This window comes from Thunnus albacares, chromosome 8, assembly GCF_914725855.1.
Source record: "Thunnus albacares chromosome 8, fThuAlb1.1, whole genome shotgun sequence".
Taxonomy (NCBI): Eukaryota; Metazoa; Chordata; class Actinopteri; order Scombriformes; family Scombridae; genus Thunnus; species Thunnus albacares.
Window position 1 is genome coordinate 22854719 of NC_058113.1, and position 15813 is coordinate 22870531.

General features: G+C 39.9%; 1 protein-coding gene across 2 annotated transcripts in view; it reads right to left on the reverse strand.

Annotated features, from left to right (window-relative positions):
* Nucleotides 1–15813, reverse strand: part of bcam (basal cell adhesion molecule (Lutheran blood group)) — a 52316-nt gene that overhangs the window by 3287 nt on the left and 33216 nt on the right. Inside the window, exons 2-16 of one of the 2 annotated variants that reach the window (XM_044359257.1) lie at nucleotides 13295–13422; nucleotides 12920–13136; nucleotides 10998–11071; nucleotides 10782–10878; nucleotides 10389–10571; nucleotides 9143–9264; nucleotides 8853–8994; nucleotides 8247–8362; nucleotides 6696–6837; nucleotides 6044–6168; nucleotides 5125–5266; nucleotides 4756–4779; nucleotides 4145–4177; nucleotides 1457–1598; nucleotides 171–270 (exon numbers count right to left, since the gene is read on the reverse strand). In XM_044359257.1, the coding sequence (XP_044215192.1) occupies nucleotides 171–270; nucleotides 1457–1598; nucleotides 4145–4177; nucleotides 4756–4779; nucleotides 5125–5266; nucleotides 6044–6168; nucleotides 6696–6837; nucleotides 8247–8362; nucleotides 8853–8994; nucleotides 9143–9264; nucleotides 10389–10571; nucleotides 10782–10878; nucleotides 10998–11071; nucleotides 12920–13136; nucleotides 13295–13422 (1787 nt within the window). The remainder of the gene's footprint in view (nucleotides 1–170; nucleotides 271–1456; nucleotides 1599–4144; nucleotides 4178–4755; nucleotides 4780–5124; nucleotides 5267–6043; nucleotides 6169–6695; nucleotides 6838–8246; nucleotides 8363–8852; nucleotides 8995–9142; nucleotides 9265–10388; nucleotides 10572–10781; nucleotides 10879–10997; nucleotides 11072–12919; nucleotides 13137–13294; nucleotides 13423–15813) is intronic. The other variant, XM_044359258.1, reaches the window with a different exon arrangement.

Sequence of the window (15813 nt, forward strand, 5' to 3'; positions counted from 1 at the left end):
CAAGTTTATGTCTATGTAGCCATTCTCAACTTTTTGGCAAAAAATTCAAACACTTAACGCTAATTTGTTCAGTCGTATACAGACCTGGTTGGTTTGCCCTATCGTAATCAACAGCTGGAACTCACTGTTAAACCACCAAAACTCAGTGATGCCTGTGTCTATTGACTGACCTGTTCTGTGGACGGTCTCTTGTTGAGGAGACCGGCTTCTTCATTGGCCTTTTCTGTCTTCATCTCCACCACAATGTCGTTGTTCACCTCTCCAGTGGCCCTGTAGAGAGAGCAAGAGACAAAAACAAACCGAATCAGGACAGAAAGTGTGTCGTGACTGCCTTGTATAGCTAATGGATCTAGATTTGACAAAAGCATGTTAATCATTGCTTTGACTTCAACACAATGTTCTTAAAGACAATTGGGCTGCTTTACGTCTAAAATTTTGTGTACAGTTCAACCATATTTTTCTGCAAAAAATGGAGTACATACTGTAACATTTTTTTTCCTATTTACTCATGCTTTTTACTCATTTTTTTAAAAATACAAACTTCCCTGTTTCAAATCTAGGGAAAGATAATACTGCAATCCCAGCTTATTAAGATATACAAAGACAACAACTCGTTCTGAGGTGATATGATGTTGAGGATTATTTCTTAATAGACACTAAAAATGATAAAAATGGAAATCCTGACAAAATCAGACAGAAGGTTATTGTCATGGATGGGTTGAGCACACAACCTTTGAGCTTGTCAGAGAAAAATGGCTTCTTTGAAAAATAGAGAAGCCCAGCATGTTGCTGGGAATAATGTGAACAGTTGAGGCAATCGAAAGTATTTCATAAAAAGTTATGCTGCAGATGGTCCCTTCACTGAAATCACTTCTCATTTTTTCCACTTTTTTTCACCGTGTCACCTTTTGCACATGAGATAAATTGATTCTTTTTGCATCTTATGAACCTCTTCTAATTTTTTTGTCAGTGTGCGGTCAATCTTTTTTATGAAGTGGGATTGTTGATTTGAAAAGCAAGGATTCAAGAGTGGAAACCTTGTTACTATTGTCAGAATGTTAAATACAGCAAATCTGTATCTGCATCTAATTTCACTGTGATTCTAATCTAAGATCTTTAATCCTTAAATGCTCAAAAAGCACACAACTCTAACATATAAGTTTTATTTACATTTTTATATTTTTATTGATTTACTGAATTATTGATGCCTTTTTAATTTGAAATATTTTCCTCTTTTCATTACATTTATCTATTTTGTAAAAATACATATACATGCTGGAATGTGCTTTATCACCATCTGCCTCTGAAGAGTTTATTTTTCCCTTTTTTCACAAAAGACACTATTGGAAACCATAGTGACGTTTTACTTACAGTATAATGGTTGAGTCATATTAGAAAAATCACTGCCTACATGAATCCTTTCCGTCCCTCTTTCCCTCCCCTTGTTTCGACTTACACTTCCTTCTTGTCCTTCTTGCCACAGGGCAGCTTGCTCTTCTTGTTCAGGAAGTAGATGAGGGCCACCAGCAGCAGGAGCAGCAGAACGCACACCACTACAGCTATCACCACCCCACTGGAGCCTCCCTGCTGCTGGTCAGCTATAGTGCCGCAATGGAGGGATACATGGAGGGAGGGGTGGAGGGACAGATGGTGGGGTGGAGGGAGATTTGAAGGAAGGACAGAGGTGTGAGGGAGGCGTGGATGAAGGATTGATCACAGTGGAGGAGGAAGGTGCAGGGAATTTGATTTTGGAAAGGGCAGTGGTGGAGAGAGGGGCATGATTTGTGGGTGTTTGATTCGTGGAGGTAGAGGAGGAGGAAGTGGGGGGAGGAAAATTATTTCATTGTAGATACCATGGGAGGGGATGAGGAGTGGAGGGTGGAGAGAGGGAAAGGGTGGGGACGGGTGGGGTCCAGATGAAGACAATGGATGGATGGGCAGGTGGAGAGGAGAAGGAGCAGGGAGCGGGATGTGGGGTTAGTCTAAACTTTTGAATGCAATGACTGAAATGTGATGAGACCCAAAAACGGGGCCTGTATATTCAAACAATACTAGACAGCTGACCAGCCAGAAAACAACACTGAACATACTCACCCGTCCACCTACACTTGTATTACTATATTTGTGGGGACATGACATGTCAATATCAAGCGGCAAGCTCCGGATCTGAAAAGTGAAGCCTCTCTAATAGCCAGCAGCCGGTGACTCCACTGGCTCCAAAAAGATGCCCGATTGAGACTATGAGAAAATGACCCTACTTCTCACTTGATTTATGACCTCAGCAAACATTTTCCTGATGTGTTTATGATCTCAATTGCTACTTTCAAGTCTTTTTCAATACAGTATGATGTTCATTTTGTAAATAATGGTTCCATTTAAAATAAAATAGATGATAAGTCAGGGTATGCTTTAGGGCATGATTACCTTTTGATTGACAATTCGCTACCATGGTGACAACTTTGGTTATGTACATTGCGTATCGTAACCCCAGATTAGAATAGGTCTATAGGCGTAGCTGTCGCTATTTTAGTGAGTTTTCAGTTCATGAAAGATAATTATAACGTTTTGGTTGCCAAGAAAGTCTTTTTCAGTGTTTGGTTATACTTAAAGACCGTCTAAGGAGTTGGATGTTCAGTTTTTCCGGTAAGTACATTTTGTTTTAAGCCTGTTTTTCACTGGCCAAAATTAGCATTAAGATTAGCATTACCACAATTAACCATAAACTGTAAATGCGCCATGCTAACCAAGCTAGGCGCGAGAAGCTAGCAGCTAGTGTTAGGGTCAGCTCCACCCTCTCGTCCAAATATGCTCACTTCTTGCTCCAAGAATTCAAGCTGGTGACGGTGAAAATGCCGAACTCAAGGCTTCAAAACGGGAGTCCACAAACCAACAGGTGATATCAAGGTGGCTACGTCCATTATTTTTTTTACAGTCTATGGTCAATACATTTCTAAAATCTGATACTATTCTACATAAAATATAACATTATCATAGATTTAACAGAGTTTTAAATGTCCAATATTGATACCAATATAATAGCTATTTATACTATAGCCATTAAGAATACTTGTTTCTGATTGGTGGGCAGGTGTCCTATAAGGAATAGTTTGACACTTTGGGAAATATGCATCTTTGCTTTCTTGCTTTGAGGTAGATGAGAAAATTGATACCACTCTCAGAGAGACAGAAATGGTTAACTTAGGTTAGCATAAAGACTGAAAACAGAGTGAACCTGGTTCTGTCCAAAGGTTAAAAAATACCTGACAGCTCCTCTAAGGCTCATTAACCAACAAATTACATCTTGTTTGTTTAATTTGTACACAAAACAGCTGTGGGTTATGTGCCAAACTATTTCATGTCCGGATGCAGTAACTTCACAGCCAACAAAGTGTCCAACACATAACCCCTCTATAAAACCACAATTGTCTTTTGTTTAGTATGGTTTTTACACTTCAGTTTTTGTAAAAATTAAACAACAAATAACTTGTTAATAAGTGAACTTCAGAGGTGTTGGTCTGCAAATTTTGTTACATCTGGACAGAGCCAGGCTAACTGTTTCCCCCTTTTCCAGTTTTTATGCAATGCTAAGCTAATCAAATGCTGGCTGTAGAATCATATTTACCGTACAAACGAGAGAGTGGTATTAACTTATCTAACTCTCAGCAAGAAAGGGAATAAGTATATTTCCCATGTCGAACTATTCCTTGAGGAATACTTGCGTCTGATTGATTAAAACTGTAGAATAGGACACCTCAGACATGGTTCTGGTGAACCATTTTAAACTATAGCTGTGGTCAGTTAGTAATGTCTATTGTATTAGCAGTGGACGACTTGCCTGTATGAGCTGTTTTTGTTCTGTAATTCTAAATTTCAAGTTGTAAGGGGTAAGTACGTATGAAAAAATTCTGAAAAAAATAAGACGTAAATGTCTAAAAAGCGAAACCTTTTGTCTCTAGACGTCCTATTTTAAAGTCTGTCCTCACAACTACAGTAATACAAGTATGAATACACAAACACATTAGCTTTTGTAAACACAAATACACAAACCTGTGTGTGCACACAGACATCAATACACACACAGTGTACAGAACTTACAGTTCTAGACGAACACCATACACATGTCAATAGGGTTAGTGATACAGACCTGACTTAAGCACAGGGTTTCCAGAGAGCAGCACTTTGAGAGAAAGAGAGTTGCTCAGTCCCGTAGCATAGCAAAGCAACAACTACAACGCGCACACCAGTGAGATCATACACACACAAAAACTAAGCTAATGCAAACTTACACACAGCACCCCGGCGAGAGGAAACAACGAACAGGAAAAGCGAGAAACAAGAAGGCAGTCGGAAAGAAGAGCAAAGACCAAAAAAGAGACACTGAGTGAGGAAATACAGAGAGGAAAGGAAGGAATAGAATAGAATAGAATCCTTTATTGTCCCCTAGGGGCCACAAAAAGTTGTAGTAGCATCCACAAAATATAGGACAGACATCATACAAAGGTGACAAGAGAAGAAGAAGAACAATATACAATATCCACAGTGTTCGGTAGTAAGAGGGCAAATATACAAGATTACAGTACAGCGGAGGGAGGTGTGTGTCTATGTGTGTGTGTGTGTGTATGTGTGTGTGTGATGGAGGGGCCGGGGCAGGAGGAGATGGGTAGAGGGGGGGATTTCTAAATTACAGGGTCTGTACAACAAAGAGTCCTGTGAGAAGGAGGGAGGAGAAGAGGAGGAGGAGGGAGAAGGCTCTACCTCTGTTAGCGGAGTTGTCAATTGCTGCAAGAGAGGAGAACAAAAAAAGAGAAAAAGGCATTCAGGTTGCAGTTTTTGGTGCTGGTAAAAGAGCAAAAGAAAACAGTCATTTAAGTCTATTATTGAACTCTAAAAAAAAAAAAAGACTTCAAAAAAGACTGTAGAAACCAGCCAATGAATGAGATCACTTCATCATTCCTTCAACACAAGTAGATCAATTCAAATTTCAAAAAATCAAGTCAAACCTTTTCACTACAAAAAAACATGTTTTTGTATCGTAACTAATCATCAAATGCTGAGGAAAACATGAAGATAAATCGAGGGAGGGAGAAAGCAGTATCATCGCTGCCGTCATCTCCTGACACTAACCTCTTTTGAGGGATACTAGGAAGGTCTTGCTATCTTTTCCGTGCTCATTGGAGACCTCACAGGTCACCCCGTTCTTCATGACCTCGGCCGTGGATTGAAGGGTAACGGTGCTCACCACCTTGTTGCCTTCCACTGATACCGACTGGCAGGAGTGAAGGTTGAGGGGAAGAGTGAGGAGGACAAAAAAAAAGACCTCATTGTTTCTTGTCTATATTTTGAATGTATTGTTACATATTTTTATTGTGAAAGCAAATACTTTTGCACTATAATGATGTTATAATCCATTAGTCATGCCTTGATTTTCAATCATACACCTCAATCAGCTCTTAAAACATGGCCAGTTGCACAGGTTGAAATATCTCTCATCTTTTATCTTGCATACATCACTGTTTTCTTCTGGAATGACCCAGTTTTTTAGAAGCATCATTAAAGTTTTATCTTATTCAATCAACTTTATGTAATATTTCAATTATGAAGCAGTATTCCCCCTTTAAAAAAGTTTCTTTAAAACTGTTTCTTGTGGGATTTTCTTTTCAACTATATCACATCAATATGAAATATTAGAATAAAATATTACTTTCCATAGCCCCATGAGCTGTTTCTTTCCCTCCTTTTCTATTGCTTTTGAAGTTTAACTACCAGTCTACCAAGGAGAAGATCTTCAGATGTTTTGAAAAAGGGTGTCTCAAACTTCACATATTGACCCAAATGAAATCACTAATAGTGATAGCTCTGTTTGTTTGGCATACATATTCAACTGTGTTTTTATAGTTTTACTCGTGCAATCACTTCTAAGAAAGCAGTGATGGCTTCTATTTCCTTTTGTTAACTAAGGGATTCCTGTGCACTAGGGAAGACGTAATTGTCTGATGTATTTTTGTATCAACTTCAATACATGGCTGTGATTTCAAATTTGTACCTCTTTTCCTGAGGGCTTCCAAGTGAACTGAGGGGCAGGGAAGCCGTAAGCCGAGCACTTCAGAGTTACCATGTCTCCTTCCTTTTCCACCTCTCCAGCAGCTGGAGTCTCGATCATCGGCTTTCCTGGAGAGGGAATGGGAAAGCGAGTTAACATTTCCTACTAACAGTGTAGGAAAAACCCCCAACACGTACACAGACTAATCTGGTTCCATCTTATACTGAAACTAATCAACGGAGTGGGAAGCAACATCATCTCTCAGCTGCTTCCACCTTTTATAAAACCTCCTTCCTCTAACTAAAACAATACTCAGCCCACACTAACACTGGCCATTGTCATTATCCTGTGTGTTTGCAGTGGTGGTGGTGTGGGTGAAAAAAAAGATTTGATGCTTTGAATAGAGTATGTAAAGCCTCATATATTGTCCAGCTTCTAAGCAGCAGGCTTCTCATGTCTAAAAGTTGCTGTCGGAGGAGGAAGTTGAGTAAATTTAGTAGAGGAAACACATAACTGCATATGTTTGTACACTGAAATATGATGATACAGATGCTGATGTGATTATCTAAACAGCTTTTTCTCAGGTAGTCAGTACATGCAGTAAATGCATGTTTCTATGTTTATATGTATGGTATGTATGTAGGTAGTGAATTACCTTTGACAGTGAGGTTGACGCTGAACTCGGCTGTCAGTCCTGACACAGATGGCACGGCTCCAACACACATGTACTCCCCAGCTTTATCATAGGAAACGTCTTGTATTGACAGAGTGCCGTTCTGAGAGAGTACCTTAGAGCCCTGGAGGAAAACAAACACCCAGAAATAAAAACAATTGGACTCACACTACCAGCCTTTTATTCTTTCTTTTTACTCTCTGTGTGTGAATATGAGAGTAGGACAGCATTGTGAATATCTAGTTTGAATGCACGCTGTTATGCTGGGAAAGCAAAAGAAGGACCTTCACACACACTGTTCCAAAGCACAGTGATAAGAGATCAAAGTCAGTCCTCAACGATGAAACTGTCTCTCGCAATTCTTCTCAGCCTCTTCTCATAGCAATCCTTCTTTCTAAGATCAAACACGTTTTCTACCCACAAAACCAGCAGTCGGTGAGTTTCTATCACACCAGGGAGACACAACAATAGATACACAAGCTCGACAACAGGCCAGACATCGGAGAAACACTGTGCACATGACAAGTGGAGGGCCAGGGCTGAAAACCAAAATACCAAAACCAAAAAAAAATGGCAACACACTGATTTGTGGTTTTACAGTATCAGAGTGTGAACTGCTTCAAATAGACTATAAGAGTAAGCAAATCCTCTTTTCTTTGGTATGTTTACTGTAGAAAACAAAGTCAAAATATGGCATGATGTACATTGTTTGTAACAGAAAAGAGACGCCAGAAGTAGTGCTTCTCCTGGCTACACACAAATTATGAATTGTTTTAATTATCAATGACCCTCAGCTGTTGCTACTCTAGCATGTCTACATTTTAACTCAGACAGTTTTAAAAGTTTAACTCACATAATTACTATAAAACTAAAAATATGCAGTACAAAACAAAATGTACTGCATTTGGCTGTCTCCTGCACAGGTGGATGTCTAACTTATCTTAGACTAACTAAAAAAATCAAAGGATTTGCAGTTATATGCTTAATTATTAAATGAGTCATTAGATAGACAAAATGTGTATTGTTGCTGTTTTTTCTCATTCACAAACCAGAAGCAGCTTCTGCTCTCCAGTTGCTGCCATTGGACACAACACAATGCAGCCAGTATAGCAGAATCACAACTGTCTTTAAAGGGAGCAGATCCAACAGCTACAGTGTTGTATGGCAGCTGCAAACTAAGTAAGTTCTGTATCACATTATGAAAATGTTGTCTTATGCAATAAAAAAATTAAAAAACTGTTGTCCTGAAAAAAAAGACTGCATCAAAGCTCAACCAGAATCACAAAATATCCAAATATGGAGACCCAGACGAGACTGAATTCTTGGAGTAAAGTTCAACATCCCCTAGCCAGTGTTGTTAATACATAATAATGTCAGGTTTGTATTTTTACAAACTTACTCTTACTTACTCTTATCTAGGAATGCTCTGAAAGAATTCTGTGGACAGATGAGTAAAAGACCAAAGACAGACATCCATTTTCCATTAACATGCAAGGAGAATGGAAGGCAAGTTGAGAGAGTGATGGAGCACACCTTTTTCCAGTGAACTGTATGCTGAGCAGACGCCTTGGTCTTACACTGCCACTCCACCTTGTCTCCAAGCATGACAACTTGAGGTTTGATCGGGGTCACGCTCACTGGGTCAATGTCTGACAGAGAGAGAGGCGAAGAAGAGAAGGCAATTCAGAGGAGAGGACGACACACGAAACCTAAAGAAGTGCCACTTAAAATCAAACAGTTCCTGATCGCTTAAACAACCATGTAATAAGGCTCTTAAGGCGGCCGTACTAGGCAGAATATTTAATTTTTTTTAAGTACAAAGCTAATGCACTTACTCTGAAGTTAAGCCCATTTCGAAGCCCAAGTTAAATGTATTCCATGCTATTTCAAGGCTATCTCCACTTAATGTGTGTGATAAGATCAAATTAAGGAGTGTGGTTGGGATAACATTAAAGTAACAGATGAACTGTGAAAAATTGAATTGGGTATCGCCCGGCTGAAAGGATTCCATTAAAGCTCATTCCTTTCTAACCCTTTTAATTCTATGATTTACTGATGAAAAGAATGGCTTACTGCAAGGGCGAAACTACACAAACAGAAGATAAATTGTTCCTGTGAGTGTGTCTTTGGGTTACTCACAGTGGACACTCAGGTTGATCTTTCCACTCAGATCAGCGTCGATGTTATCGAAATCTAGAGCGTTGCACATGTACATGCCTGCATCTGTGCGTTTGATAGATTTCAGCGTCAGGAGACCACCCTGACCACTGAGGGGTTTGCCCTGGAGGTGGAAGAAAAGGTATGGGCAGAGAGAGAGAGAGAATCAAGATTTAGTGAGAGTAACTATTTTTTTTAAAGAAGTGGGGTACATAGAGTAAAAGAATAACAATTCTCTCTCAAACAAACATGCACGTGAAATTCAAACGCACATCTTTCGTGAAGTCAAACTCAGGCTGAGGGTTTCCATCAGTTTCGCACTTCATAGTGACAACATCGCCCTCCTTGACTGGATCAGTGTTGAGTAGGGTAAATGTTGCGGTCTCTGAAGGATCTAGATGGACAAGAACAGACATGGAACAGGTGAAAATTCCTCCTTTTGGATACATTTACACTGTTATATGGTATATCATTGCAATGCATTCCAGAGAGGATGTTTTACTTTCCCAGTGCCTCCTCTTTCCTTTCCTCATCATATCTCTTTAGCTGAAAATTACATTACATGGTGTTTGTGCCTACAGATTTTAAAATGGGCCCAGGAGGTGAAGACATAACACTATGAGCTGTTTGTTGACAATGCTTTGTACATAAATAAATAAATAGATTTTAACAACAAAGAGATCTTCAAACTATTTGTGGAACAAATGTCAAAACTGAGAAGCCACACCACATACTCGTGGCATTAAATTTGAGCTGCTACTATTTGCTATTTTACTCAATTTTTAAGCATTTGCTACTTCTGGTTTCTCAAATGTGAGGATTTGATGCTTTTCTTTGTCATACACGATGGTAAACTGAATGTCTTTGTATTTATGACTGTGGGTCACAAAACAAGACAAAGGAAGATGGCACCATGGGTCGGGGGGAATTATAATAAGGATTTGTTCACTATTGTCTGACATTTTATAGATGAAACAATTAATTGAGAAAATAATCGGCAGATTAATTGACAATGAAAACAATTATAGTTGCAGCCCTACATTAAATAACATGTCATGTTATACAACTGGTATATGTGTTTTACGTTCTTGTATGATCACAGCTCATTGACCAGTAAAGTAAAAAAACAGAACAACTAACACACAATGGCATAAATCTTGACTTCTTTTTTTCTTCAATCCTACATTTGTCCGGTCTTGATCATTTTCACTTAGTGCAGCAGGGGTTTGGCACACTGGTCTGATAAGAAACTATTCTCTGATAATGAAGCAGTTAGCTTGCAGAGCTAAAGCAAAGTTCAGAAATCATAAAGTGTAATCGCTGCCATTTCAATGCGATATTGAGAAAACTGCCATATGATTAAAATGTTTCATTCAAAATACTATTACTAATTCAAATGTACCTCCTGCAATTCCTCCAGAACATCTAAGGGGAACTGAAGGACAACTGGTTGAAGACCTTCGTTAATAAGGTAATTGGATACAGTCACCCCACCCCCTTCCCTCACAGTTCACTCACAGTTGAGGTTGATGGTGGTGCTGTCAGACTTCTTCTGTTTGATCTGGCCTTCTGGCATGCTGTACTCCACGGTGCACTGGAAGACAGAGTCCTTGTCTGCTTTGGTGGGCTGCATGTACAGGGTGCTCTTGATGGTGTAGAGACCTGAGGCCTCCTTCACTACCGAGGGAATCATGTAGGTCTCTGACAGAGAGGAGGGACGGAAGAAGGAAGGAGAGACATTTGTTAAGCTGAGTGCATTCGATTGATTTACTAACCAGATCAATTAATGGAATGACTGCAGAGAGTGTGCAGATTATCCTCTGCTCTATACGGTATGTTAAATAAGACTATGTTTTCAATCAGGACATTGTTTATACTTTCTCGTCATTCTAACAATCAGAGGACACGTACTCTCTTTCCTGTCCTTGACCTCGGGTAGGGGCTGGTCATCTTTGAACCAGATTATTCTTGGTTGAGGATGCCCGTTCATTGTCACACAGCTGCCGATCTGATACACATGTTCAAATACATGCACAAAAGGAAGGATAAGTGTCAGAAAATGCAGTGTTAGGAAAAATGCACTCGCACACAGGATACACACACACACGTAGAAAACTGCACACACACCTCAGAGCTGGAAGTCTCTCCCACAGAAATAGCCTGGCTTGATGGCTTTTTGAGTTCTGGCTTCTCCGGAGCAACTGAGACAGAAAAATATGGGAGGGGGAGGATACATTATTAAATCATTATGATTCACTGGAAGGAAAACCTTTAACTTTAACCCTGAGATACAAACACACACAAACTCCACTACCATATAAGCAGTCCCACCCACATGCCTGCTGACCTTGTTAATTAAGTTGAGCAGTAAATATCCTGCTTCGCATGATTCCACTGAGGCCTGGTTCACATGAGCTGATAAGGGTCAAATCACAAAAAAAAAACCTCCACACTCCGCCTCTCTCTGGCTAACACACACAACCACGGGTGTGAGTGTTCCCTCTTGTTTCTCTGCTTTATTCCCCAGCTCCACCTGTTCACATGCAAGGTCATGCTATCAGTCCCTGCAGCTGCCGACTGCTTATGAAAATAAACAGTAAATGGGTATTTCTCTCACCATCTCGCTCACTCAGTTGTTTGACTTTAGTTTTCAGTAGTTTTTGTTACACCGCTCACAAAACTGCTGAAACACGTTTTTTTTTTATAGGCATTCCCTTTCTACATACTGTGTAATGCAGGTGGCCATACTTTATGTAAGCACAGTTTGAGAAATTGTTCATAAGTCATAAGTAGGTTTCTTTCCCTCTGAACTCTCCTTTACTGCCTATTATTAGATGTAAGACAGCAGAAAAAAATACAGAGAAATGGTGGCAGGATTGTTTTCACTCTGTTATAGCGTGTTTTGCTTAGCAGACACACGGTTTACTTTCTACTGTGGGCCTCACTAGAGAGAGAAACCAGGCTATCACTGGTACAGCTCAACCCTCGGGAGACCTCATAACTCACTCCTATTAAGTTAAGGCAGGACAGACACAATATAACTCATCCCCCATTGAGTCAAGTGGTCAAACATGGACGAAGAATAATTGCTGATTTGTGAGACAGGGTGTTTTCTTATGGCTGTGGGCACTAAGTGCATTTAAAAAGACCATTGTCAAATAGCACTTCATTGAGGCATTGTGAAACACTGTGCTCTTCACAACAGCCTAGCCCATTCACAATTAATAGCTTATTTTATGAGACTGCTTTAAACCTCGGTGCATCAGAGAACATAAATGTTAATGGATAACTTCATCTTAAGTAAAGAAAGTTCTGTGTGACTATTCTCCCAACTTTAAATTCTCCCTATTAAGAGTGATTGATCCGCACAATCCAAAATGCAAATGAATCCTATTCATTTCGGTGAGGCCACTAAACGTTAAAAGTATGATTGATGTCTGCTCAGGGGTTGCTGTGGGAGGGGCAAGGACACAGCGGCCTGTACCCTGGTCAGCCCTCGGCGCCTTGGTGATAAATTCGGACCGTTATTAAGATGAGATATATGAGACATGACAGGTGTGATTGAACTATTCATCAATTGTGTCAAGAGTGATTAGATTGTGGTTAATTGACCTCTGGGGAATCAAAGGAAACTAGTAACCCCAGGCATTGAAAAAAGCTCCAAAGTCCTGCACATGATGAAAAAATATTAGCAGAAGTCTGCTCTATTCTTGACAAATGTAGACAATTGTGACAGATAAAACCTCATGATACTATATTTTTATAAAATAAGGTTTTGCATGGTGTTTTGTGCAAAATGCAATCAGCAAAATGCATTACATGCATTAAGTGCAATTAAGCCTCTTCTAAATGAAAGTAGTATGCGTGAACACACATGCAGATCTCATTAATGCCGCAAACCTTTAGCAGCACTGATAGCAACAAACCAAGTCATAAATTCCAGACATCAACAACTGGGAAAGTGAGTAGGGGGTGAGAGGGCAGAGTGGTTGCTTTAAAAAGGTCATGTTGAGGTCCTATAAAAGGCCAAAGGCCACTGGCTGACTCACAGAAGACTTTGAGCATAGTGGCAGCATCTTTGACACCAGCGGGGCCAGCAGTGACCTGGCAGAAGAAGACGAGCTCATCGGAGGGTTGAACAGAGGTGATGGTCAAGGTGAAGTCCTCTCCAAAGGTGACCCGGCCAGACAGAAGGGTGCCCTCATCGCTTTTTCCCTCGCCACCCTCGGAGCGGAAAGCCACGCGCCTCCTGGTTCCCTGCTCCTCCTGCATGGACAGATGGAAAAAAGAAGATAAGGGAAGAGGGCAAGAGAAACATGAGGAATAATCGAAGAAGCCACGATCTCAAATCAAATCTAAAAATAAAAATTTTGACAGTGCCATATTTGAATATGAAAGAATATCAATATCTGGATATTACTTACAATGTACCACTCAACAATAGTGTTGCTTGATGGCGGCGAGACAGTATATGTGCAGGGCAGTTTGGCAGTGCCATCTTTCAACACCTCCACTTTAGGGTTCACATTCACAGTCACAGCCCCACTGCATACTGTAAAGAAAAACACAAACACAAACAACGTTAGAAAGAAGAATGTAATTAAAGACACAAGCAATAGGAAGCAATTTAAAAGACTTGTGTGTACCCGTGTGTATCATGAGGAAAAACTGCTAGAAATAAAAATAACTCAAAAACATAATATTAAATAGTTGGACATGTCTTATATATGTAGTGGCTACCTGCGCAAGTTAGACAACTAAAGTAAATATGTACAACTTAAAGTAAGATCTAATGGTCTAATTGACAACACTGCATTATGACGTGAAAGGCTGGTATTGCATGATAGTAATGGTGATGTTCAACACTGGATTTTATAAAGTTAAATACTGTACTTTGCGTCTCAAAGAAGGACAGGAGGAAATGAGGAGACCGCGAAGACAGAAGGAAAGACAAATAATAAAACTACAACTTGTCTCTTTGGTATTAGATTGAAAGCCTATGGGTTTGTTTAATACCCTCAGAACTTCAAACACCGCGTTATGAGAACCAGGGACAGTCTTATGGCATCCATGTGGGACTTTATCAGCACTGGAGCACGCCTTTTCCTGCAATGCCTTGAGCTGTTCGCACTCATCACTCCTCACACACACATCACATACACAAGTGGCAACGAGAGGCCTTGGTTTGTGATTACCCCACGTTTTTAAGGACAGCGCCTCCCTCGCTGGAAACACATGTAGTGTACACAGACACACATTCATGCATGCAATGTACACCCACACAATACAGCAAACGGATGCACAGTTGTAAAGTTCCAGAGATGACAACTGACACCGGAGTGATGCCAGAGGGTAATCGCATGGACCACACATGTATACATACACACAGGCTTATACTGTATCTCACCCTTGACACAGAATACCGCAAATTCTCTACAGCAAAGAATTCTTTTTTTCAGAGCAGAAAAACAGGTGGAGTCCTGACATATCAAAGGAATACTCCACCAAAAATATATGGGATTAGATGCATATCTTCAAATTTCTGTTCAGAATTATAAATCAGCAGTTAAGTTAGTGATTTGTTAGCAAAAGGTTTGTTTTGGAGGTTTATGTGTATATATTTTGATATTTTTTCTGTCATGACTCTGGGTGTCTGTTAGAGTATTTTGTAGCTTCTTTAATCCAAATAAACTACATTCAACCATTCTCCACAAAGGAGCAAGCTACCAACTTTTCAAAGCCACCTCTTCAGTCTACTGGAGTTTTCCCTTAAAGGTGAATGAAAAGTGTTAAAATCTGTTAAGGGACACCGAGGGGAGCTGGAAGGTCCTTGTGACCGGCGCTGTCAGTGTTCTCCATTCAGTAGAAACATTAGGATGCGCACAGTGTCCCAGATCTCAATGGGAGAATACCCAGCTAGGGCATGGGCTGGACCTGAACTGGTTCCTGTGGGGATAGGGAACACCATAGCTCTCTCTACATCTAACAATAGAGAAACTATGTCACAAGCAGATTGCATTACAGAGATGGAGGGAAAGGATGGAGAATTGGATGAAGTGATGGAGCTCCATTTCTGCTAATGAACTGCAGTGCAGTGCATACAGTGTCATAAATCATCATAAATCGTATAGGAGAGGGAGTGTGTGTTGTGAGTGTGTAGAAACACATGACAACTGCAAAGAAAAGGACAATGTTGTTTTAAGGAGCTGGGGTTAAACTGCCAAATGCATTTTCCAATCTTTGACTATCAAATAAATAAAGTAAGTAATCAACATATGGACTGCATATTTCATAGTAAATTAGTAAATTAGTAATCATGCAATTTAGTATGCATGTGCCTACATGAAAGATAGTGCTTGCCAAGCATACTTAGCTGATTATGGGAATGGAGCCATATTTACTGTATGATAAAATACTTTCATATAAAAACTACAAATAGAAAAATGTGTATGCATTGTAAATAATATATGCATCAGTGAATTGCTACAGTAAACAACCACTCAACAACATTCCCCAAAAACCTAAACACAGAGTTGAGTATCATTAAAAGCAAGAAATCTAGACTCAACTTAATATTCACATTCTGAACATACATGTTACTAATGAACAACCCAGCCCTGTATTCTGTATAATAACATAAATGAATGATATCATCCATTACTGGACTACAAAATCTACACTTGAATAATTTATTTTGTTGTGAGAGTGGGGAGGATGGACTTCTGGGAATCATAGTTGTTTGACAGGCTAGTTTTAATAACAGGGCAGAGAAATGCAGACAGGGGATGATGAAAGAGTGTTTGCTCAAAATGTCTTAAAGATGAGATGAGAGGAGCTGAGGCATGGCCTCCTTGTTATCGCTCCACTGTGAGGATGAAAAGGAGGGAACGAAGGAAGGAAGGAAGGAAGGTGAAAATAAGAAGGCAGAGAGCACTTATAGAGA